Source organism: Calliphora vicina, chromosome 2, assembly GCF_958450345.1.
Source record: "Calliphora vicina chromosome 2, idCalVici1.1, whole genome shotgun sequence".
Classification (NCBI taxonomy): domain Eukaryota; kingdom Metazoa; phylum Arthropoda; class Insecta; order Diptera; family Calliphoridae; genus Calliphora; species Calliphora vicina.
The window spans coordinates 125006725-125033005 of record NC_088781.1 but is presented as its reverse complement, the minus strand read 5'-3'; the positions used below and the strand labels follow the sequence as shown (position 1 = coordinate 125033005).

Genomic DNA, 26281 nt, shown 5'->3' with positions numbered 1-26281 from the left:
ACAGAACTAGAACAGAACTAGAACAGAACTAGAACAGAACTAGAACAGAACTAGAACAGAACTAGAACAGAACTAGAACAGAACTAGAACAGAACTAGAACAGAACTAGAACAGAACTAGAACAGAACTAGAACAGAACTAGAACAGAACTAGAACAGAACTAGAACAGAACTAGAACAGAACTAGAACAGAACTAGAACAGAACTAGAACAGAACTAGAACAGAACTAGAACAGAACTAGAACAGAACTAGAACAGAACTAGAACAGAACTAGAACAGAACTAGAACAGAACTAGAACAGAACTAGAACAGAACTAGAACAGAACTAGAACAGAACTAGAACAGAACTAGAACAGAACTAGAACAGAACTAGAACAGAACTAGAACAGAACTAGAACAGAACTAGAACAGAACTAGAACAGAACTAGAACAGAACTAGAACAGAACTAGAACAGAACTAGAACAGAACTAGAACAGAACTAGAACAGAACTAGAACAGAACTAGAACAGAACTAGAACAGAACTAGAACAGAACTAGAACAGAACTAGAACAGAACTAGAACAGAACTAGAACAGAACTAGAACAGAACTAGAACAGAACTAGAACAGAACTAGAACAGAACTAGAACAGAACTAGAACAGAACTAGAACAGAACTAGAACAGAACTAGAACAGAACTAGAACAGAACTAGAACAGAACTAGAACAGAACTAGAACAGAACTAGAACAGAACTAGAACAGAACTAGAACAGAACTAGAACAGAACTAGAACAGAACAGAACTAGAACAGAACTAGAACAGAACTAGAACAGAACTAGAACAGAACTAGAACAGAACTAGAACAGAACTAGAACAGAACTAGAACAGAACTAGAACAGAACTAGAACAGAACTAGAACAGAACTAGAACAGAACTAGAACAGAACTAGAACAGAACTAGAACAGAACTAGAACAGAACTAGAACAGAACTAGAACAGAACTAGAACAGAACTAGAACAGAACTAGAACAGAACTAGAACAGAACTAGAACAGAACTAGAACAGAACTAGAACAGAACTAGAACAGAACTAGAACAGAACTAGAACAGAACTAGAACAGAACTAGAACAGAACTAGAACAGAACTAGAACAGAACTAGAACAGAACTAGAACAGAACTAGAACAGAACTAGAACAGAACTAGAACAGAACTAGAACAGAACTAGAACAGAACTAGAACAGAACTAGAACAGAACTAGAACAGAACTAGAACAGAATTAGAACAGAACTAGAACAGAACTAGAACAGAACTAGAACAGAACTAGAACAGAACAGAACTAGAACAGAACAGAACTAGAACAGAACTAGAACAGAACTAGAACAGAACTAGAACAGAACTAGAACAGAACTAGAACAGAACTAGAACAGAACTAGAACAGAACTAGAACAGAACTAGAACAGAACTAGAACAGAACTAGAACAGAACTAGAACAGAACTAGAACAGAACTAGAACAGAACTAGAACAGAACTAGAACAGAACTAGAACAGAACTAGAACAGAACTAGAACAGAACTAGAACAGAACTAGAACAGAACTAGAACAGAACTAGAACAGAACTAGAACAGAACTAGAACAGAACTAGAACAGAACTAGAACAGAACTAGAACAGAACTAGAACAGAACTAGAACAGAACTAGAACAGAACTAGAACAGAACTAGAACAGAACTAGAACAGAACTAGAACAGAACTAGAACAGAACTAGAACAGAACTAGAACAGAACTAGAACAGAACTAGAACAGAACTAGAACAGAACTAGAACAGAACTAGAACAGAACTAGAACAGAACTAGAACAGAACTAGAACAGAACTAGAACAGAACTAGAACAGAACTAGAACAGAACTAGAACAGAACTAGAACAGAACTAGAACAGAACTAGAACAGAACTAGAACAGAACTAGAACAGAACTAGAACAGAACTAGAACAGAACTAGAACAGAACTAGAACAGAACTAGAACAGAACTAGAACAGAACTAGAACAGAGAATAGAACTCTAGAATAGAACTCTAGAATAGAACTCTAGAATAGAACTCTAGAATAGAACTCTAGAATAGAACTCTAGAATAGAACTCTAGAATAGAACTCTAGAATAGAACTCTAGAACAGAACTAGAACAGAGAATAGAACTCTAGAACAGAACTAGAACAGAGAATAGAACTCTAGAATATAACTCTAAAATAGAACTCTAGCACAAAAATCTACAACCTGAACTCTACAACCTAAATTAGAACTGAACTAAAGCTTAACTAGAATGAACTTGAATTACAACTAGAACAGAACTTGAAATTAAAAGAACAACTAAACGCAGTCTATTATCAAAACATTTCTTTAACAAATTGTAGATTATTAAGTTATTTTTTTTTTTTTAAACAACTTCGCGTACATACTTTACAAAATCTCAATGAAAATATTGACCCACTGAATTACTGGCACGACAGTTATGTCGGAACAAATCTTTATAAATAATTGAACATAAATTATTATGCAGTAACGATTATAATCATTAGTTGGTTTTCTAAATAATTTATTTATCTCTCTCAATTACTACTCAATTAAATGTATTTCAAACTACACATCACATCATTTGATAAATTTTCATTTAAACTTGAACTTCTCGAATGAAATTGAGAAGAAAAAAAAACTTGTTTTTACAAGTTTACAACCGCTGTAATGTTGCACACTAGTATTAATTACATTAAGAACTAATAGAATTCGAATTTTAATTAGAATAAAGCGAGGCTTCGATAAATTTGTAATGAAATGCTGTCTGAGTAATGTTTTATTTTATTAATTCAGTTGCTTACAAAACGTTAGAAAGTTTAAAACAAAAGTGTTTGATAAACGGAATTAAAAAAAATAGTTAAAACTAATTCGAAGTGAAAAATTTGTTTGGAAAATAAATAAAAATTATTTCATAAAAGGAGAAGAAAATTTTAAAAAATATTTGTGGAAGTTAATTCGTTATCAAAACGTGGAACTTAAAATTAAAATTTTACACAATGTCTTCCCTGCAATTACTGCCGTTATTCCTTCTCCTATCTCTACTCTCCATTTCGGTGGGCCAACAAACCAAAGCTACAAAATATTTTCTGGAAAAAACACAAATTCAAGTAAAACCATTTTCTTTACAAACGGCCCGCAATGGTCAATTACTCACCTCTAACATGGAACAATTTCGTGATTTATATGCATCCTACAAATATTTCCTGACGCAGCAATATTATCGTGACTTCAAAACCAACTATAAATATATGGTTGATGAAGGAAAGGTGCAGCGACCAATAAATCCTAACATACCGTTTCCCTGTGACTTAAATAACACCCGCTCCTTAACAACACCCACCAGTGTTCATAGCCTAAGACCCGGTGACATTGATATTATTGGAGCCCTGGGCGATTCTATAACAGCCGGTACAGCCATGATGTCTAAGAATGTGCTGCAAATATTTATAGAATTTCGAGGACAAACGGTGCTGGGTGGAGGTTTAAAAGATTGGCGCACAATTTTAACTTTACCCAATATCTTTAAAGTTTTCAATCCCAATTTGTATGGTTTTGCAGTGGCCAATACGTTGGCCAAGTCTCGAGAAGCTCGTTTTAATCCTGCCGAAGCATTTGCCACCACTCAGGATATGCCCTATATGGCTGAAGTTTTAGTCAAACGTATGCAAAGTGATCCCAAGGTGGACATGCGCAAACACTGGAAAATGATTTCCATGTTTATAGGAGCGAACGATATCTGCAGTGACATGTGCTATTATGACAAGATAGACGATTTTCTTGAAAATCATCGCAAGGATTTACACAGAACTCTAACAATTCTTAAGGAAAACATACCTCGCTTACTGGTAAATGTCATCTCCATACCCGATATTGACAAAACCATACGTGTAATGAAAAGTATACCGGACCAATGTGATGTTCTACATAAAGCCAGTTGCCGCTGTGTAATCAATGATTCCCATAATACAAAACAACTTCAGGATATACGCAAGATCATACAACGTTTCCAACGAATTGATGTGGAAGTTGCATCTCTTCCAGAATTTCAATTGAAAGAATTTGCTGCTGTGCCCCGAACTGTTGCGGTAAACAAGACTTTGAGGACTTTAAAAAGTGGCCGCACTGATTTAAGATATTTCGCCATCGATTGTTTTCATTTTAGCCAATACGGCAATGCGGCCTTTTCGAATATGTTGTGGAATGATATGTTGCAAGTGGAGACCAAACCGATTACCATCATTCCGAAGCCATTTGAATTTATTGCCTGTCCCAGTGAGGAGAAACCCTATATAGCTACTTTACAAAACAGTTAGTCATTAATAATAAAAATCTTTATGTAAATAATACTACAAGGTTGTTTTAATTAAAAACATACGTTATTAAATTACAAATAATAACACAACTAGAACTGAACTAGAACTGAACTAGAACTGAACTAGAACTGAACTAGAACTGAACTAGAACTGAACTAGAACTGAACTAGAACTGAACTAGAACTGAACTAGAACTGAACTAGAACTGAACTAGAACTGAACTAGAACTGAACTAGAACTGAACTAGAACTGAACTAGAACTGAACTAGAACTGAACTAGAACTGAACTAGAACTGAACTAGAACTGAACTAGAACTGAACTAGAACTGAACTAGAACTGAACTAGAACTGAACTAGAACTGAACTAGAACTGAACTAGAACTGAACTAGAACTGAACTAGAACTGAACTAGAACTGAACTAGAACTGAACTAGAACTGAACTAGAACTGAACTAGAACTGAACTAGAACTGAACTAGAACTGAACTAGAACTGAACTAGAACTGAACTAGAACTGAACTAGAACTGAACTAGAACTGAACTAGAACTGAACTAGAACTGAACTAGAACTGAACTAGAACTGAACTAGAACTGAACTAGAACTGAACTAGAACTGAACTAGAACTGAACTAGAACTGAACTAGAACTGAACTAGAACTGAACTAGAACTGAACTAGAACTGAACTAGAACTGAACTAGAACTGAACTAGAACTGAACTAGAACTGAACTAGAACTGAACTAGAACTGAACTAGAACTGAACTAGAACTGAACTAGAACTGAACTAGAACTGAACTAGAACTGAACTAGAACTGGAACTGGAACTAAACCAGAAGTAGAACTAGAACTGAACATGAAATTAATATTTTTAATCTTAAAGTTGACAGCTTCGTGTCTATAAAACAAAGGGGTTTGAATTTCAACATCCGCTATTTTTCATATAAACTTAAAATACAAACACTCTCAAATAACAAATATTCGCACCCATATATTTGAGTTTAAAAAATATGCACAGACGTTCAAATAAATCCAACAAATATTTTTGCTAAAAATTTCATCACAAATCACAACAAAATCAACATCATCGTCAGTAAAAAAAGAAATACCATGCACTATATCAAAAACTAGGATATATTATATTTTCGTCAAAGCGTTTGTAACCATTCAAAATATGGGTTTCATAGACCTAAAGAAAACGCTGAATTTTTGGGATACAAGCAATGTTTTTCAATATTTAATAATCACTGGTCCAAAAAATTAGTTCTGCTAATAAGAATTTTCAGTTGTACAACCTTGAAAACCAACAGCCTTAAAAAAAGGTATCCTTAGTTTCGCTGCAGCTGGATAAACCATGATAACTCGTGTTCAGCTACAAATGTGAGTCTAACATTCGTAGAAATATTTTTTTTAGAATCCTTTTAAAAGGAGAAAGTATGAGCGTCAGTGAGGTGATTTTTGTATGATGTACAAGTGCAATAACAATGAATGTACACAGAAGTGCTAAAGGTGGATGGACTACATCCACTTTTTTCAATCCTTTTTTTTTGCTTTGTTTTAGAGGATACAAATTTCAATTTTCAGATTTTTCCATTACCTCATATCATTGAATTTTTTTCCCATTTTCAAGAATTGTATTTTTGTATTTTTTTTTTTTTTGTTTTGAATTAATCCAAACTGAATCTAGCTAACTGCATACATATGTACATACGATATGAGTTAATACGTTTGTGTATAGAGGAGGAGTATTGTATGTGATGTATACGACATAAAAATATAATATGATTGCAAACAAATACTCAACAACAGGAAAACAAACAAAAAATATGGAAAACATTTTAGCCATTTTCAGATTTTGCTGTTAAAGAAATGTTTATGAAGTGTATTTTTTTAACTACATACAACAAATAGAGCTCCAGCATATGTTTGCAATAATATTTAATATATTTTATGTTCCGGAAGTTAGAAAAAATCAATTCAAGTTCTGTTCTAGTTCTGTTCTAGTTCTGTTCTAGTTCTGTTCTAGTTCTGTTCTAGTTCTGTTCTAGTTCTGTTCTAGTTCTGTTCTAGTTCTGTTCTAGTTCTGTTCTAGTTCTGTTCTAGTTCTGTTCTAGTTCTGTTCTAGTTCTGTTCTAGTTCTGTTCTAGTTCTGTTCTAGTTCTGTTCTAGTTCTGTTCTAGTTCTGTTCTAGTTCTGTTCTAGTTCTGTTCTAGTTCTGTTCTAGTTCTGTTCTAGTTCTGTTCTAGTTCTGTTCTAGTTCTGTTCTAGTTCTGTTCTAGTTCTGTTCTAGTTCTGTTCTAGTTCTGTTCTAGTTCTGTTCTAGTTCTGTTCTAGTTCTGTTCTAGTTCTGTTCTAGTTCTGTTCTAGTTCTGTTCTAGTTCTGTTCTAGTTCTGTTCTAGTTCTGTTCTAGTTCTGTTCTAGTTCTGTTCTAGTTCTGTTCTAGTTCTGTTCTAGTTCTGTTCTAGTTCTGTTCTAGTTCTGTTCTAGTTCTGTTCTAGTTCTGTTCTAGTTCTGTTCTAGTTCTGTTCTAGTTCTGTTCTAGTTCTGTTCTAGTTCTGTTCTAGTTCTGTTCTAGTTCTGTTCTAGTTCTGTTCTAGTTCTGTTCTAGTTCTGTTCTAGTTCTGTTCTAGTTCTGTTCTAGTTCTGTTCTAGTTCTGTTCTAGTTCTGTTCTAGTTCTGTTCTAGTTCTGTTCTAGTTCTGTTCTAGTTCTGTTCTAGTTCTGTTCTAGTTCTGTTCTAGTTCTGTTCTAGTTCTGTTCTAGTTCTGTTCTAGTTCTGTTCTAGTTCTGTTCTAGTTCTGTTCTAGTTCTGTTCTAGTTCTGTTCTAGTTCTGTTCTAGTTCTGTTCTAGTTCTGTTCTAGTTCTGTTCTAGTTCTGTTCTAGTTCTGTTCTAGTTCTGTTCTAGTTCTGTTCTAGTTCTGTTCTAGTTCTGTTCTAGTTCTGTTCTAGTTCTGTTCTAGTTCTGTTCTAGTTCTGTTCTAGTTCTGTTCTAGTTCTGTTCTAGTTCTGTTCTAGTTCTGTTCTAGTTCTGTTCTAGTTCTGTTCTAGTTCTGTTCTAGTTCTGTTCTAGTTCTGTTCTAGTTCTGTTCTAGTTCTGTTCTAGTTCTGTTCTAGTTCTAGTTCTGTTCTAGTTCTGTTCTAGTTCTGTTCTAGTTCTAGTTCTGTTCTAGTTCTGTTCTAGTTCTGTTCTAGTTCTGTTCTAGTTCTGTTCTAGTTCTGTTCTAGTTCTGTTCTAGTTCTGTTCTAGTTCTGTTCTAGTTCTGTTCTAGTTCTGTTCTATTTCTGTTCTAGTTCTGTTCTAGTTCTGTTCTAGTTCTGTTCTAGTTCTGTTCTAGTTCTGTTCTAGTTCTGTTCTAGTTCTGTTCTAGTTCTGTTCTAGTTCTGTTCTAGTTCTGTTCTAGTTCTGTTCTAGTTCTGTTCTAGTTCTGTTCTAGTTCTGTTCTAGTTCTGTTCTAGTTCTGTTCTAGTTCTGTTCTAGTTCTGTTCTAGTTCTGTTCTAGTTCTGTTCTAGTTCTGTTCTAGTTCTGTTCTAGTTCTGTTCTAGTTCTGTTCTAGTTCTGTTCTAGTTCTGTTCTAGTTCTGTTCTAGTTCTGTTCTAGTTCTGTTCTAGTTCTGTTCTAGTTCTGTTCTAGTTCTGTTCTAGTTCTGTTCTAGTTCTGTTCTAGTTCTGTTCTAGTTCTGTTCTAGTTCTGTTCTAGTTCTGTTCTAGTTCTGTTCTAGTTCTGTTCTAGTTCTGTTCTAGTTCTGTTCTAGTTCTGTTCTAGTTCTGTTCTAGTTCTGTTCTAGTTCTGTTCTAGTTCTGTTCTAGTTCTGTTCTAGTTCTGTTCTAGTTCTGTTCTAGTTCTGTTCTAGTTCTGTTCTAGTTCTGTTCTAGTTCTAGTTCTGTTCTAGTTCTGTTCTAGTTCTGTTCTAGTTCTGTTCTAGTTCTGTTCTAGTTCTGTTCTAGTTCTGTTCTAGTTCTGTTCTAGTTCTGTTCTAGTTCTGTTCTAGTTCTGTTCTAGTTCTGTTCTAGTTCTGTTCTAGTTCTGTTCTAGTTCTGTTCTAGTTCTGTTCTAGTTCTGTTCTAGTTCTGTTCTGTTCTGTTCTGTTCTGTTCTAGTTCTGTTCTAGTTCTGTTCTAGTTCTGTTCTAGTTCTGTTCTAGTTCTGTTCTAGTTCTGTTCTAGTTCTGTTCTAGTTCTGTTCTAGTTCTGTTCTAGTTCTGTTCTAGTTCTGTTCTAGTTCTGTTCTAGTTCTGTTCTAGTTCTGTTCTAGTTCTGTTCTAGTTCTGTTCTAGTTCTGTTCTAGTTCTGTTCTAGTTCTGTTCTAGTTCTGTTCTAGTTCTGTTCTAGTTCTGTTCTAGTTCTGTTCTGTTCTAGTTCTGTTCTAGTTCTGTTCTAGTTCTGTTCTAGTTCTGTTCTAGTTCTGTTCTAGTTCTGTTCTAGTTCTGTTCTAGTTCTGTTCTAGTTCTGTTCTAGTTCTGTTCTAGTTCTGTTCTAGTTCTGTTCTAGTTCTGTTCTAGTTCTAGTTCTGTTCTAGTTCTGTTCTAGTTCTGTTCTAGTTCTGTTCTAGTTCTGTTCTAGTTCTGTTCTAGTTCTGTTCTAGTTCTGTTCTAGTTCTGTTCTAGTTCTGTTCTAGTTCTGTTCTAGTTCTGTTCTAGTTCTGTTCTAGTTCTGTTCAGTTTCATTATTTTAAACACTTTCTATATTTCACAATTTTATCTCTAATTTATTCGTTACAGTCTTAAACAGTTTTATTTTTATAATTCCTTAAATCTCCATAATACTGTGAAAACCATTTAAATATTCATTTCTTTTTATACCACTTAATTTTCCTTTTTAAATGCTTGCACTTTCTGCTTATACTCTTTATATAATATTTGCATCTATGTATTAAATACATTTTAATTAAACTTTGTCTGCCCTGTTTTTTTGCTCTGTTTGTCTTTCACAAGAAAAAGTAGAGCATTAGGTTAAAGATTTTAAAATAAACTCGTACAAACTTACAATACCAGACACAAGTCAAGTTATAAAAATACACCCCATTTACAGACAAACTCACATACCGGCACAGCCATCCCCTTTGGACCGCATCACATCTTTTTTTTTGTAAAATAGCAACTGCATTTAAAATGTACATGCACACATCTACGAAATTGTCTTCCTTTTTATATGTCTTGTTATTTTATGCAGACAAATGCGGTTTTTAACCTTGAATTTTAAAAGCAGAGGAGTTGGGGAGCTGTTGCCAGCAGCTTCCCTAACAAGTAAATAGATATTTTCAGTTACTAACACCACTGACGTTCGTTGTGTGTTGTTGCTGCTGCTGCTAAAGTATTGCATTCTACTACGATTTCATGCCATTCAACTTTGTCTATAGATTTTATAATAATAAAAAGAACAAGTTAAGTCAGACAGACAGACCTACAAACAGTTTGAGTATATTTTATCTTTATCCGACTGTGTCGGTCTGTGTATACTAAATGAGGGTGCAGAGATGCCAGAAAAAGTGAATGAATATAAAAATTCCACAATTTCATAAAATATTTTACTATTTACCATTAGAAATTGTTGTATGTGGAGCTTTTACAATTTCAACTGTAAAATCTTTAAAACTCTTTTGATATGGTAACACTATTTTCATTTCCTCCTGCTTGCTCCTCCATTTTTGTTTACACAAAATGCATTCGTTTGTTTATATGTTTTTGCCTCAATGATCTGACACACAAACACATTAGTTCGCTCTTTCGTCTATTCGTTGGTTCGTTTGTCGTTCGTTCGTTCTTTCGTTTTTGTTTTTCGTTAAAGGAAATATTCTCCAAGCAATTTAGTTTAGTTGATTGTTGTTGTTGTTGTTTGCAACATTATTTGTGTTGTGTATGGAGGTGTGTGAGAGAGTGTAAGTTTATATTAAAATGTCTGCCAAGTTTCCTTGCGGGATTTAACACAAATACATATATAAACATATCTATAGACAAAAACAAACACTCACGTGCATATTTATATATTTTGTTTTTATGTTGTTGGCATAGAGCAGGGAAACTGTTTGAATTTCTCTTAGTTTGAGTGGGAGTGTTGAGGGATGTTGCATTATTTTGTATTGAAAGGGAGAGAAAAATGTTTGGTTCCATCATAGTGTATGTTAACTGAAACCAGATGCTGCAGTTTCTTTGATTCTGGGTGTTTTAAACTACATATTTAAATGTGTTAGAGTATGAGAGTATTCTAGGTTAAGGTGATTTTCTCTATATAAATTCTCCAAAATAAACTTTGGTATGCCGGAAAGTATTTGTATGTATAAATTAATGCATTGTATGAGTACATACATATGTATAAATGTGCTGAGTGTTTGGTTGTGTTATTTCATGGTTGTTTAAGTTAAAGGAGCAGCATATTTTTTGAGTTGAATGAATTTTATTTTCTTTTTGTTTTATTTGTTAAGAAAGGTCAAGTCTATGTTATTTGTATGTACATATAATAAAGTGAAAGTGTGTTAAATACAAAGCAAGGACATTTTATATTTAAGAAAATTATGGAATTCTTATCAACATGATGATCAGAAATATAATCTCAATAAGATTTTTAATATAAATTCTTTAAATTTTTATACAAATTTTAAGTAAATTGAAAATTCACACAATTTTTTATAGACAATTTTCAGTGAAATTAAATATTTAACAATTTTTTGAAAAGGAAATTAGAAGTAAATTCAAATTTCAAACAATTTTTTATAGACAATGTAAACTGAATTAAAATTTCACACAATTTTCTAAAGAAAATTTAAAGTGAAATTAAATTTCTTACTATTTTATATAAAAAATTTAATTTTCACACAATTTTCTCTTTAAGAAAAGTTTCAGTGAAATTAAATTTCGCACAATTTTCTTCTATAGAAAATTTTCAGTGAAATGAAATTTCACACAATTTTCTATAGAAAATTTTCAGTGAAATGAAATTTCACACAATTTTCTTCTATAGGAAATTTTCAGTGAAATGAAATTTTACACAATTTTCTTCTATAGAAAATTTTCAGTGAAATGAAATTTCACACAATTTTCTATAGAATATTTTCAGTGAAATGAAATTTCACACAATTTTCTATAGAATATTTTCAGTGAAATCATATTTCACACAATTTTCTATAGAAAATTTTTAGTGAAATCATATTTCACACAATTTTCTATAGAAAATTTTTAGTGAAATCATATTTCACACAATTTTCTTTAAGAAATTTTTGCGTGAACTGAAATTCACTCAATTTTCTTTAACAAAATGTTTGGTGAATTGAAATTCACTGAATTTTCTTTAAGAAAATGTTTGGTGAATTGTAATTCACTGAATTTTCTTTAAGAAAATGTTTGGTGAATTGTAATTCACTCAATTTTCTTTAAGAAAATTTTGTGTGAATAGTAATTCACTCAATTTTCTTTAAGAAAATTTTGCGTGAATAGTAATTTGATCAATTTTCTTTAAGAAAATTTTACGTGAATTGTAATTCACTAAATTTTCTTTAAGAAAATTTTACGTGAATTGTAATTCACTAAATTTTCTTTAAGAAAATTTTACGTGAATTGTAATTCACTAAATTTTCTTTAAGAAAATTTTACGTGAATTGTAATTCACTAAATTTTCTTTAAGAAAATTTTACGTGAATTGTAATTCACTAAATTTTCTTTAAGAAAATTTTACGTGAATTGTAATTCACTAAATTTTCTTTAAGAAAATTTTACGTGAATTGTAATTCACTAAATTTTCTTTAAGAAAATTTTACGTGAATTGTAATTCACTAAATTTTCTTTAAGAAAATTTTACGTGAATTGTAATTCACTAAATTTTCTTTAAGAAAATTTTACGTGAATTGAAATTCACTAAATTTTATTTAAGACAATTTTGCGTGAATTGCAATTCACTCAATTTTCATTAAGAAAATTTTGCGTGAATTACAATTCACACAATTTTCTTTAAGAAAATTTTAAATTTCACTCTATTTTCTATAAGAAAATGTTGCGTGAAATGTAATTCAAAGAATTTTTGTACAAAATTAATTTAAATTTTTTGTTTAATTTATGAATATAAATACCTTAAAAACCTCTTAGAAATAGTTCACTTACCTAAAAGAGAAAGAAATAAAAAAAAAATTGTTAGTTAAAAGTTGTTTACTATAGTATAAAAATATTTTGCCTGTCTTATGGAAACCTCTATAATTTAATATTTCAGTGTTTGTGTGAACATTTCAACATTTCATTCGTGTTCTTTTTTTTTTGGCAACTTCCAAAAATTGCATTTTCCTGGATACTTTTACAGATACATACAAAATGTTGTGGTCAATTGTGCTACTGCTGCAGTTTGTGGAGAACAAATGCAGGCGACACGAGCAAAACCATTTAAAGCCTGCAATTTTATACAATTTCATCATCATCATCATCTTGCATTTCTACGTATTCCTCTTTTTCGATGCTGCAATTTGTTGCAATATGCATGCATAATGATGAGTACAATGGAAACAAATAGAAAACATGCACAGAGAAATTAAGCAGAGGAGACCTTTAATGCAGCAGTATGTATTGTGCAACGTGAGGCGAGTATGCTCAAAATTTTGGAGGCAGTTGCAATTGCATGTTAGAGGGTGTTTTTTGTGGTTTCTGCTTTGTTAACATAATTCGTCTCAAATACGAATACGCATGAGAAAGAGAGCAAAATTTAAAAGCAACAAAATTTAAACAAAAATAGGTAACTTTTTGTTGGGTGGTATTTAAAAAATGTTTTTTTTTTAAACAAGTCAAGTCTAAAAATCAACAATTCCAAAGTTTATTTATAAAATTACATTGAATTTTGTATAAATTTCAATTGTGTAAAATAATTTAGCAAATTCTTTTCAATTAACTTTAATTGACCTTTATTTTAAACTAAACTTATAGGAGGGTCTATTTTTAAAATTGTTTTTCTCAGCAGACCCCTTAAGTGTGCGAATTAAATTTATTTAATATGATGACATTATTATTGTTTTCAAAATATAGACATACAAAAAAATACCCATTAAAAATTAAACTCAACAACTTCAGCATTAAAGTCATTAAATAATTTAATGTGTGAGGAGTTCAAATATCATAAAAATGTGTTTTTATATACAAAATTGAATCATACTAGAATGTATGGATGGGTTGGATACATAGTTTCGAATTGTTGTTGTAGAGTCATATGTTTATAAACAATGTTGCTGTTAAATGTTGCCAAACTAAAATATTCACCATGCTTGGCTTAGACATTGTGTATACAAAGCTTTGTTTACGATCTTGTAGAAAAAGTTTAAATTAAAAGTTGTCAAACTTTATCAAACAAATAAAAGCTTTTATGGGTAAGCTTTTATTAGTTAAACATAGATGCCAGATGTTCATGATTGAAAAAACTGAATCTGAACAAAATCTAACTTTTTGGAAGAATCTAAATAATTTAAGTTATAAAGACACAATATTGGTATTAAAGTTTTTTAATACCAATTAAAAAACTTTAATACTAAATTAAAAGGAAAATCCTAAATAAAATTAGACATCCTTCCCTAAAGCCTGAAGAGCAAGAATTGATAGAATTGATATACATATTAAGAAAGTAACGAATCGTGAGTAAAGTGTATTGAGCGAGTTTACAAAGACTAAGGAAAAAATCAGTTTTGTGTCGGAATGACTCAAGAAAATGCTTTAAAGAGAACTTGAAATACTTTCAAAAATATTTATTGTGATCTTATAAACAAATGGACTGGAAAAGTGAAAGAGCTCAACCTATTATTGAAGGAGGAAATTCATATAAAATGTTAATAGAAAATTTTAACATAAGATAGCTAACGTCCCAGCAAAGTCGTGGAGATTATTTGTAATTCCTTTTGAAATTTCTATTTACTGTCGTTTATATATGAACTATATAAATAACGTGACTATACATCCCACATTTGGCGGGAATATACTGTTTTTGATAATATTTATTTCTAAATGCCGCATTTTCATTATTCATACCCCGCTTTTTGGCTTCTGAGCCAAATTTTGTATTAACATATCAAATACAAATTGGAGAATTTTGAGAAAATCATCAATATAATAACCCTTTCCGTCCCAAGCAATTTCAAAATTGAAGGACTTCAGTGAACTTTTCGATCACATTTCTTGCACTCGTACACAATATACTAAAGTAAAAACATATTACAAAATGTTATACTTCAAAATACAAAATTTAAATATTTTTAGGTAAACAAAATTTATTTATTTTTCCAAAGTTGGTTTTTTTAATTTTTTTTCGAATTATTTTAAAATTTTTTTTTCTAAATTTTTAAAATGTTTTTTTTTTAATTTTAAATTTTTTTTTGGTTTTTTATTTTTTTGGTGAAAAAAAAATTTGGGTTAACAAATATTTTTTTCCGATTTTGACCCATTGTAGGTCCAACTTACTATGGTCTTATACACGTCGTTGCAAAGGTCTTTGAAATATCTATCATTAAATATCCATATTGTCTATATTAATGACTTAGTAATCCAGATATATGTAGGTAAAAAATGGATCAAAAATCGAGGTTGTCCTGGTTTTTTAATCATATCTCAGCCATTTGTGGACCGATTTTGCTGGTTTAAAATAGGAAACTTCTCGAAAGCATGTCTGACAGAATTATTGAAGATTTGGAACCCGAAGATATCTGGGGTCTTCAGAAAATTGATTTCAACAGACAGACAGATGGACACGGCTTAATCGACTCCGCTATCTATAAGGATCCAGAATATAGGGTCGGAAAATTATATTGTGAAAATTACAAACGGAATGAAAAACTTATATACCCTTCTCACGAAGGTGAAGGGTATAAAAAGAATTAACACCTAATATTGAGACAAAAAGAGTAAGAAACAAGTAAGAGAGCTATATTCGGCTGTGCCGAATTTTATATACCCCACCAAATTATACTTAAAAAAAATTTTTTTTTAAATATTTTTATTTAAACAAAATCAAAATTTTTTATTTAATGTTTTACAATTTTTTTTGTTTCCAAATTGTTTTTTAAATTTTTTTTAAAAAAGTTTTTCAAATTTTTTTTTTTTAAATTTCTTTAATTATTTTTTTTTTGAAAAAGAATTTATGAAAAAAAAATTTTTAATGAAAAAAAAATTCGGGTTAAAAAATATTTTTTTCCGATTTTGACCCATTGTATGTCCAACTTACTATGGTCTTATATACGTCGTTGCAAAGGTCTTTGAAATATCTATCATTAGATATCCATATTGTCTATATTAATGACTTAGTAATCCAGATATACACACAGCCTCAGAAGTGAGTATACACCAGTGATTTTTTGATTTTTTTAAGATCATAAAAATCATTATATATCCGACTTAAATCTTTTTTTTTTTGAGAACCGAATCTATTATTCAACTCAATCTCCAACATACCGAAACTTTTTAATTTGAATCGATGGATAGATTTTAGGATTTTCAATATCTTAAAAAAAATCAAATAATTTTTGGTGTTTACTAACTTTTGAGGCTCACTGTACATAGGTCAAAAATCGAGGTTGTCCTAGTTTTTTCCTTATATCTCAGCCATTTGTGGACCGATTTTCTCGATTTTAAATAGCGACCGAGCCGGAAGAATTTCGGAGATACTGATGTATGAATATGTATGTAAGTTATTTGGGGGCTTCAGAAAGTTGATTTCAACACACAGACGGACAGACGGACATGGCTATATCGATTCCGCTATCTATAACGATCCAGAATATATATACTTTATGGGGTCGCAAATGAAAAATGTGGAAATTACAAACGGAATGACAAACTTATATATACCCTTGCCACTCATGGTGAAGGGTATAAAAACCGTACAAACCTACACATTTGTGTAGGCGTGGACGAAAAGGGATAACTTGTTGAGATAATTTTTTAACCAAAAAAAAACATTTGAAATATCTTAAAATTTTGATATCGTCAAAAAATTTTCGCAGTTGAAATATTGTAAAATTTCGTAAAGCTTTTTTCACCAATATCAGACATTTTTAATATCGTAGATTTTGAAATGTCAAACATTTTTCAAATAACTTAAAATTTCGAAATATCATAAAAAATTTAAAATATCGTACAATTTTTAAAGATCGTTGAAAGTCAACTGATTCATTTGAAGCGAGCATTGGCCGAAAATAGTCCAGATCGTGCCCATCCAAATTTTAAAATGTTCAAATATCGTAAATTTTTTCAATAATTTCATAAATATGTGAATTTTTTAAATATCGTTTAAATATATAGTAAAATTTTTCAAATTTAAATATTGTAAAATTTTCATATATTGTAATATTTTAAAATATAAAAAATATAAAAAAATTTAAAAAATTAAAATATCGTAAAATTGTGAAATATCGTTAAATATTAAAATATCGTTGATATATTGTAAAATTTTAAAATATCCCAAATGTCGTGAAATTGTCAAATATTAAAAAAAATATCAATAACAGAAAAAATTTTAATTTTTCAAATAACACTGATTGTAAAATTTTGAAATATCGTAATATTTTTTAGTATCATAAAATTTTGAAATATTGTAAAATTGCAAATATATATTCAAATGTTTTAAAATATCGTAAAAATTTTAAAATATTGTTGAAATATTTGGAGGATTCAAACGGTATGCTATAAATTCATATTGTCAAAAAGTGTTTAAACTATCATAATAAATTAGGACATTAGGACAATATGATTTAATAGCAGACCCTTCGAAGCCTCTAATTGTAAAATTGTCTTATATCGTAAAATTTCGAAATTAGTAACTCAAATATTGTAGAAATATTGCATAATTTTCGTATATCGTAAAATTTTCAAATATCGTGAAATAGTCAAATATCGTAAAAATTTCAAATATGTATTAGTAAAATTTTTCACATATTGAAAATGTATTGTAAAATTTTCAAATATCGTTATATTTTTAAGTATCGTAAAATATCATAAAACATCGAAATATTGTAATTATGTAAGAAGAATTTTCAAATATTGTAAAATTGTCTGATAAAGTAAAATTTCGAAATATGTATAGTACTCAAATATTGTCGAAATATTGGAAAATTTTCATATATCGTAAGATTTAAAAAATAGTAATGCCTTATATCGTATATCGTGAAATTTTCAATATAGAAACAATTTTCAAATGTAGTAAAATTTTTCAAATAAATATCATTGAAATACAGTTAAATTTTTTAAAATCGTAAATTTTTTAATATCGTAAAATTTCGAAATATTGTAAAATTGTCAAATATTGTAAAAATTTCAAATATCATTGAAATATTAAAAAAAAATAAAATATCGTAATATTTTCTAGTATTGTAAGATTGTCTGATTGTCGTAAAATATTGTAAAATTGTTAAATATCGTAAATTGTCAAATATTGTAAATTGTCAAATAAAAGTACATACATATCGTAAAATTGTCCAAATAAAATTTCTCAATCGTAAAATTGTCAAATATTGATTCAAATACATACATATGTACTTATAGTCTAATTTTCAAATATCGTAAAATTATTTTCAAAAAATAAAAATTTTTTTGAAAAAAAGAAAAGAAATGTTTTCAGTCTTTCTCTTGAAGAAGCAGTGTTAAATTTTTTTTTAATTTAAAAAAAAATATCTACTCAAATTTTAATTTACATTGTATTATTTCGTCTAACACAATTTAATGTTATCAAAAATAACCTTTATTTTCTACTTCTTTAAGAGCCTTGATACAATTTTTGTTTGTTGTTAAACAAAAACAAATAAAATCAATAAATATTCAGTTACAGCCGAAATACTTATTTGGAATTTATAATTTCCCAATCGTCAAAAAAGGTAACCTTATAGAAAAAAAACTTTGAATTCAAAGCATAAATATATAATTATTCTTTATTACATAATTCAGCAGTTGTAAAATGAACGACAACAATGTTAAATAAAAAAAAGCCAGTAAAACAACATAAATTTTAAATCAATTAATAAAAGGAAATACCCAAGAAGCAAAGAAAACCAAACAAAACCAAAGCTTTTTGTTAAAACGTATGAGTGACGCGCGCGCTTTTTGGTAAATTAAAATTAGTATTTAGAATAACAAACAATCACCAAGCACGCACGTGCCTTGAACGAAAACGAAATGAAAATATAAAATAAAATAAAAATAATAACCAAAAATAAATATTGAAAACAGCATAGAAAATCTAAACGGCTTCTTTAAATATTTATGCGGTTTATTAACACAAACTCTTTAAAGGCGCTTACAAGTTAAACAAAAAAAAATTAAACAAGTTGATCAGCCACAGCCCGCTCAATGTATGAGCATGTGCAAAAGCTGTATTTTGCAGATTCAAGAAACTGAAAAAAAAAACTTTTTCATGTGTCTGTTAACAAAACAGTCAACCATCGAACCAAACGCCAGCAGAGAGAAATTATGCAATATTTTACCCAAATCAAAACGTTTATCGTACAACGACCGTTCAAAGTTGTTTTTTTTACTTATCCCCCTTACATTTGCCCTCTTAGCTGGGGTTTGTTTAAAAGTATGTATGTTTTTTTGGCTTTTATTGAAAATTCAAAAACAAAACCAACAAAAAAAACATACGATTAAATACTAAACTAAAACTACTACTAACATGCATGTAAAAGACAAAAACCAAAAAAAAAATAATAATAATATTTAAACATCAAGGTCGGTCAGTCAAAAATTTAGTATGTTGCACAGTGGTTTTAAGACATTAACATTTTACAACAAAAATAAACCAACATAGCTGTAATGACCCATTTACAAAAAAATTATTTAAACAAATTTTTGAAATTTAAATAAATTTGGCAAAGAGATGAAACATAAATGTTTTGGGTAGGTATATATTTTGAAATATATTCAAAGTTTATGTTAAATTTGTTTCTAAATAGATAGTAAGTTTATTTAATTGGCTGACTACAAGACAAATTTTAACTAAGTTTCTTTGATTTATTATAGATGAAAAAAAATTTTGAATTTTTGCTCAAAAACCTTTCACTTCAAAATAAGAAAGATTAAAACATAAGGAGTGCGTCATTAGATAAATAGATTTATAATTAATGTGAAAAACCCAGTCTAAAAAAAAATAAGAAAAAAGGACAGGATATAAGTATAAACTAGGATTCATATAGTCCCGTTACCAAAAAAAATATCCATCCTATTTCCCTGATAAAGCCTTATAGACTTCCTAGATCATATCTAGCAATATCCCCCGTTCATGGAATCTTTTACCTAACAATTTTTGCCTGAGACCCTGTAGTCTAGGACAGTTACACAGAATATGTCCCACTGTTTCTAGTTCCTCAATATCCTCGCGGAGCACAGAGAGATGGCTTCATATATTTTTGTGCAAAAATTATAAGAAGTGGTCGTAGAGCATTGATATTTGGCACCGTGAATTATAGAAACAAAAATTTGATCAAAATCGTTTACGCCCACTGCCCATACAATCCTATTCAAACAAAAGTCTAGAAATTTGGAACAAAAAAAAAACGCATGTCGATTTTCAATAAAATCGTTCACCCACCGCCCTTGAAATCCATACATACATTCGACACAAATATTTAAGTTTTCATCCTGTTCCGAAAACTTCCTAGAATCGAAAAAATACACTCCAACCTTTAATTTTATTAAAACAACAGCTTGAGGGAAAAGGGGGATACAGTTACAAAATATTTATTTCGATAGATATCCCACTCGCATCCCACTAAGCGACCAAAAAGGTCTTCAAGGAAAATATCTAAGCTTTTTTTTTTGAGAAAAAAAGTTTTTTATTTCGGAAAAAAAATTTCAAAAATTTTTTATTTTTATTTTTTAATTTTTTTTTCTAAAGATTGAAGAAATAGCTATCTAAACTATTTGGGACACATATTGCTAAGAACATTAGGTTATAAGTTATATGGATGTGAAAAAACACCTACTTGACAAAATGTCAAATTTTGACACCCTCTAACTCAGAGAGCTCTCGACCGATCTTGTTGAAAAAATGTGTCTGAATTACCATCCAATAGAACTAACCTCGTAAGTTATCGATTTTAAAAGATGGTTGGTCACTTGACATGAATTCCCTCATATATAAACCACTGAATACATTTTTTTGAAAATAAAATACAAAACTGCATCATTTGATTTTATAAATTGAGTGGTCGAGTGCGGAGCAGTGCGTCGTTAAATGTAAATATGTAATGTAATAGTTCAAGATGACCGAAATATGTAAGAATTAAAAGTTAAAAGTAGTGAAAAAAAGTTTTTAGTGAAAACAAAAATTAGGGTAAAACATTTTTTTCTCGATTTAGACCCCATGTAGGTCCGACTTACTTTGGCCTTATATACGCAAAGGTTTTTGAAATATCTTGATTCGATATCGATATCAAGGCTGTCCTTTTTTTTACAAATAAGCTGAAAGTTTTAGCTGGAAAATTTCATCGGAGCTGGGAAATATCAATTGTGCCTTCCACAATCTCTCGCATTTTCAATCTACGATCGGCCACAACCATCTCGTGATTTATTTCAATTGTTTTGGGTGTAGCTACCTCAACTGGGCGTCCTGAAAGTTCGACATCTTCCATGCTTGTACGTCCACATAGAAATTCAGTAAACCACTTTTTTACCATTGAAATTGATGGTGCAGAGTTCCTATAGTATTTATCAAACTTAGCCTTTATTTGAGTGATGGGTTTTCCGCAGAAAATAATGCTTAATGAGTAGACGAAATTAATTTTTTTTCCAATTCTTCAATGGCTGTCAAACACAAACTAAATGACTTAAGGACTGAGATCGAAAACACCTTAACACACGTTTTTCATTAAAGCATTTAACCCGAGTATTATTAGATTTTTTTTGATCATGTTACCTTTCATTCATTTGTTGTTAATCTGATTAAAATGAGTGACCAGAAAAATGTGCGTAATAAAATTATTAAATATTTTCAACAAAACCCAACTTGGTCCTACAAAAATTGTCAAAAGGTCTGCCGTTAATCGTTAATAGAAGAAGTGGTGAGAATGTATTAGTAAAAAAAAAACTTTGTGAAAACAAAAACAACACTCGTATGTGTAACTTTTTTGTTTGAGTTTTTTTCGAGTTTCCGCTCTATGTTCTCTATGGTTAAGAATTTTTCGGTCTCAGTCCTTTGCTTGTTTAAATTTTGGCAGGAGCAACTGACATATATCTGTTGGCAGGAACAGTGTTGCTCTTTCTGTTCAATAGGGGCAATGGAACATTTTTTGCAAAATTTTTTCGAATTATATTTGAAATTACGATCTGTAGTTTAATTACAAGGTTTACATGGACGGACGGACATCGCTTAATCGACTCAGAAAGTGATCCTGTGCAGATTGGTGTACTTTAAGGTTGGGAAAATATTTCTGCATGTTACAAACATCAGCACTAAACCAATATACCCTACCCACTATGGTGGTGTAGGCTATAAAATTTTAACATTTAGTGAGGTTAGGGACGATATTTTAAAAGTGATACAGTGAAAGTGCAAATTTTTCAATGATTTTTTTTGTTTATTACTTCAAAAGTGAAGGAAATATAAAATTCGTTGCCGTAAATATCAGCACTCTTTCTAGTTATACGCTTCACCTTCGTGAGAAGGTTATATATAAGTTTGTCATTCCGTTTGTAATTTCCACAATATAATTTTCCGACCCTATAAAGTATATATATTCTGGATCCTTATAGATAGCGGTGTCGATTAAGCCATGTCCGTTTGTCTGTCTGTTGAAATCAACTTTCTGAAGCCCCCAAATAACTTACAACACGATTCATACATGAATATCTCCGGAATTCTTCCGGCACGGTCCTATTTAAAATCGAGAAAATCGGAAAAAAAAACAGGACAACCTCGATTTTCGACCTATATCTGGATTACTAAGTTATTAATATAGACAATATGGATATCTAATGATAGATATTTCAAAGACCTTTGCAACGATGTATATAAGACCATGGGTCAAAATCGGAAAAAATATTTTTTAACCCGATTTTTTTTTACCAAAAGTTTTTTTCGCAAAATTTAAAAAAAAAAAATTTTAAATTTAAAAAAAAATAATTAAAAAAAAAATCAAAAGCAATTCGAAAATTTTTTTTTTCCAAAAAACGAAAAAACCATCTTTGAAAAAAAAAAAATTTGTTTAAATATTTCAAATTTTTATTTTGAAGTATAATTTGCTGAAGGGTATATAAGATTCGACACAGCCGAATATAGCATTCTTCCTAGTTTTTAATTAAATTTCGGTTTATTGACAATTGCTTAATAGTTTGTTAAAATAAATATAAATAAAATTGTATGTAGTATTCTGAATTGAAGTGAATTTTAAGTGTTTTGTTTATTTATCTATGGCTATAAATCTTGCTTCCTACAACATTAAGCTGCATCATCATCTAGCTCTAAACCAGTGATCGCCACTCATAGCCACCACAGAACGAAAATTATCGGTGATTTAACTGTAAACAAATCTATACTTAGCTGGTCAGTTTAAAACAGAGAAAGAAAATGCTTATTATATTATTATAATCTATGCTGCAAAATCTCTTTATGCCTACCCCTGCTGCTGTAATAGAAACATTTCAAAGCGATCGATCGCTGTCTCAAAACTCTCATAAAAGTTGAAATACAATATTTATTTAGGTTTTATTTTTTTTTGTTATATTTTCTTGTTTAATTTTTATTACATATTTCATGAGATTGTTTTATTTTTTTAGTTTTTAAATTTATTTTACAAAATAAGCAAACATGACCTTGAATATTTAAATTCTTTGCATAAGAGCAATAATACACAGACATACACACGCATCATTTGCAGATGAATGACTAAATAAGTGGTGTGGTTGCAGCGACATCGTATCGATTGTAACTAAAAGTGATTTTTGGCCATTGTTTTTTTTAAGCTGGACTTGTTAGCTGCTGGCTGGCTGGCCTCTCGAGATTCAATCTAAAAAATACTTAAACACACACACATAATTCATGCGAAAGTGAATTTAAAAGACCCCAGAGTGAGTGAGTGAGTGACTAAAATGACTGGGATGGTTGATTGTCTAGCTGTTGTTTAGATTGCAATAGCAGCAGTTGAAACAACGTAAGTCTAATATTTGTACTTAAAACAGTTTAAGCTTAAAGTAAACCAAATTAATGTAATGATAAACGGCCAATCTCTTGTAGCGATATTAACCCATTTAAAAAGAAAAAGAAAAAAATAAAATAGTAAAGAGTTGCGTTATTACGCTGATAAAACAAACAACAGCAGCAATATCTAAACAACCATCAACATCATCATCGACAGCATCAACAAACTCTAGTATAGACATTTAGCTAGTCAGAGTTACTCACTGAATGACAGACAGACTGACTGAATGCCAGGCTGAGTGTGTGTATGTCAGTGGGATTTTTATGCGATTTAAAGTTTTTTTCTGCGGCATCATCATACAATCAAGCAACCAGCCCAACAAACCATCATCCAATCCAATCCACTTGATTCATTTCTTCTCATGCATTAAATGCTGTTGTTTTTTTTTTCTTGATATGCATGTTTTCAGTCGCAGCATTACAATGATTGAGATCAAAGTTTAAAATGGTTTTATTTGGATTTTTGTTAAAATTTCGCATATTTTGTTATTGTTGCTGGTAAAAATATTGTTGAAATTAGCCAGCCAGCCAAGTCAGCCAGTTTCTTCAGTCAGTTATCAAAAAAAAAAAAATAATCATTTTACTGGTTATTGGATCATTTTTCAGTGTTTTTGTTTTTTTTATGATCATGGTGGTTTTGTTTTTTAATAACTTTGTTTTATATTACCATCATAGTTTTTTTTTGTTTTTGTTTAAACATTTAAATGTCTGTTGTTATAATTATGATATTATGTTGCAATTATTTCGCAAAAACCTCAGACTCACACTTTATTTTCAAATCATATCTCTTAAAGTATATTTAAAAGGCGTAAAACAACCATCAACTCTTGTAAATTTCAGCTAAATTAAACACATATCATATCGTTTAAGCAAATATTTGTTAATAATAGATAGTACCTAGATATTAGAAGATCGTGTGTTGGGGCGGGTATCTTAATATTTATATATCTAAGTTTTCGTTTTTTTTACATTTAATCAACATTACTTAAACAATTGTTAGCTAATTGTTAAGGAAAACAATATTTAATTAAATAACACTAAATAAATAAATACTTGTAACAAAATAAATAATAAATAAAATATGCCACATTTGTTATTTGCGAAAAAATATCAAAATAAATTAATAAAATGGCGGTCATGCGCTTAGTAAATGTTAGAGGTATTTATTCTAATATGTTTGAAAATTCTAAAATATTTTTAATGGTTCGAAATAAAAATATATTTATTATTTGTTAATGCATATAACCAAATTAACAAATCAATAAGAAAACAAGTAAGAGAGCTATATATATTAGGCTGTGCCGAATCTTATATACCCTTCATCAAATTATACTTCAAAATACAAATTTTCAATATTTTAAGGTAAACAAAATTTATTTTTTTTTTTTAATTTTTTGGCAAAATTTTTTTTTTTTGAAAAAAAAAATTTGGTTTTTATCTTATATACCCTTCACCAATTTATACTTTAAAATAAATTTGTTTAAATATTTTTAGGTAAACAAAATTTAATTTTTTTTTTAATTGTTTTTCAAATTTGTTTTTTTAATTTTTTTTAAAAAAATATTTATCTCAAATTTTTAAATAAAATTTTTTTTAAATTTTTTTTTTTAAAAAAAAATTTATGAAAAAAAATATTTTTTGATGAAAAAAAAATTCGGGTTAAAAAATATTTTTCCCGATTTTGACCCATTGTAGGTCCAACTTACTATAGCCTTATCTACATCGTTGCAATGGACTTTGAAATATCTATCATTAGATATCCATATTGTCTATATGAATGACTTAGTAATCCAGATATAGATCAAAAATAGGTCAAAAATCGAGGTTGTCCCGGTTTTTTGCTTATATCTCCGTTATTTATGGACCGATTTTGCGGATTTTAAATAACAAACTTCTCGAAAGAATGTCTGACAGAATTATTGAAGATTTGGATCCCGAAGATATCTGGGGTCTTCAGAAAATTGATTTCAACAGACAGACGGACATGGCTTAATCGACTCCGCTATCTATAAGGATCCAGAATATACATATATACTTTATAGGGTCGGAAATGAAAAATGTAGAAATTACAAACGGAATGACAAACTTATATATACCCTTCTCACGAAGGTGAAGGGTATAAATCTGTAACTTCTAAATGGTTAGATTGGTTTGAATGAAATTTCACATGCGCCAAGAAGAAGTGTTGTCGAGTTTAAGTTTTGAACGTGGGCCTCATTGGCTCACCAGGGGCGCGACCAATGGCCCTCAAAGTAGGACACCTCGGGTATGTTACATTTTTAAAACGATATTATTTCTTGGTTTGAGTTCTGATTTCAAAAACATTATACATAGTAGCTATCAATTATCTATTATAGCTTAGGAGATATTCGCATTTGAAAATTAAATTTTCAACATTTTTACCCAAATATTTCCCGATTTTCTCCAGTTTTCCTTTATTGGATTAACAACACATGTCTGTGTCAAATGGAAAAAAAGAGCTGTTTAAAAATAATGACTAAGTCCAAAGTTATATGCATTTGAATTTAAAAAAAAATTTAAAAAGCGATGTTTCGATAATATTTTTAGTGAAACCTCGATTTTTTTAGAAAAAAAATGTTCATAAAAAATTGGGTTTTTAGTGAAAATTAGAATTTTTGGTGAAAATAAATAAAAAAAATTTTCGTGGTACTCAGTTTTTATGGTGAAAAATTTTATTTTTTTAATGATAAATACATTTTTTGTTGAAAGACGGTTTTTTCGAATTTTGAAAAAAATCGATTTTTAGTATATCTGGTCAAAAATTTGTTTTTTAAGTGA

General features: G+C 29.8%; 2 protein-coding genes across 3 annotated transcripts in view; one reads left to right on the top strand and one right to left on the bottom strand.

Moving 5' to 3' along the window:
* The window catches only part of LOC135950918 (neuroguidin), a 195030-nt gene that overhangs the window by 70140 nt on the left and 98609 nt on the right, over positions 1 to 26281 (bottom strand). The gene's annotated exons all lie outside the window — the stretch shown is intronic.
* On the top strand, positions 3039 to 4355 carry LOC135952635 (phospholipase B1, membrane-associated). Its single transcript, XM_065502648.1, has one exon. The coding sequence runs from the start codon at positions 3039 to 3041 to the stop codon at positions 4353 to 4355; it is 1317 nt and encodes a 438-aa protein (XP_065358720.1).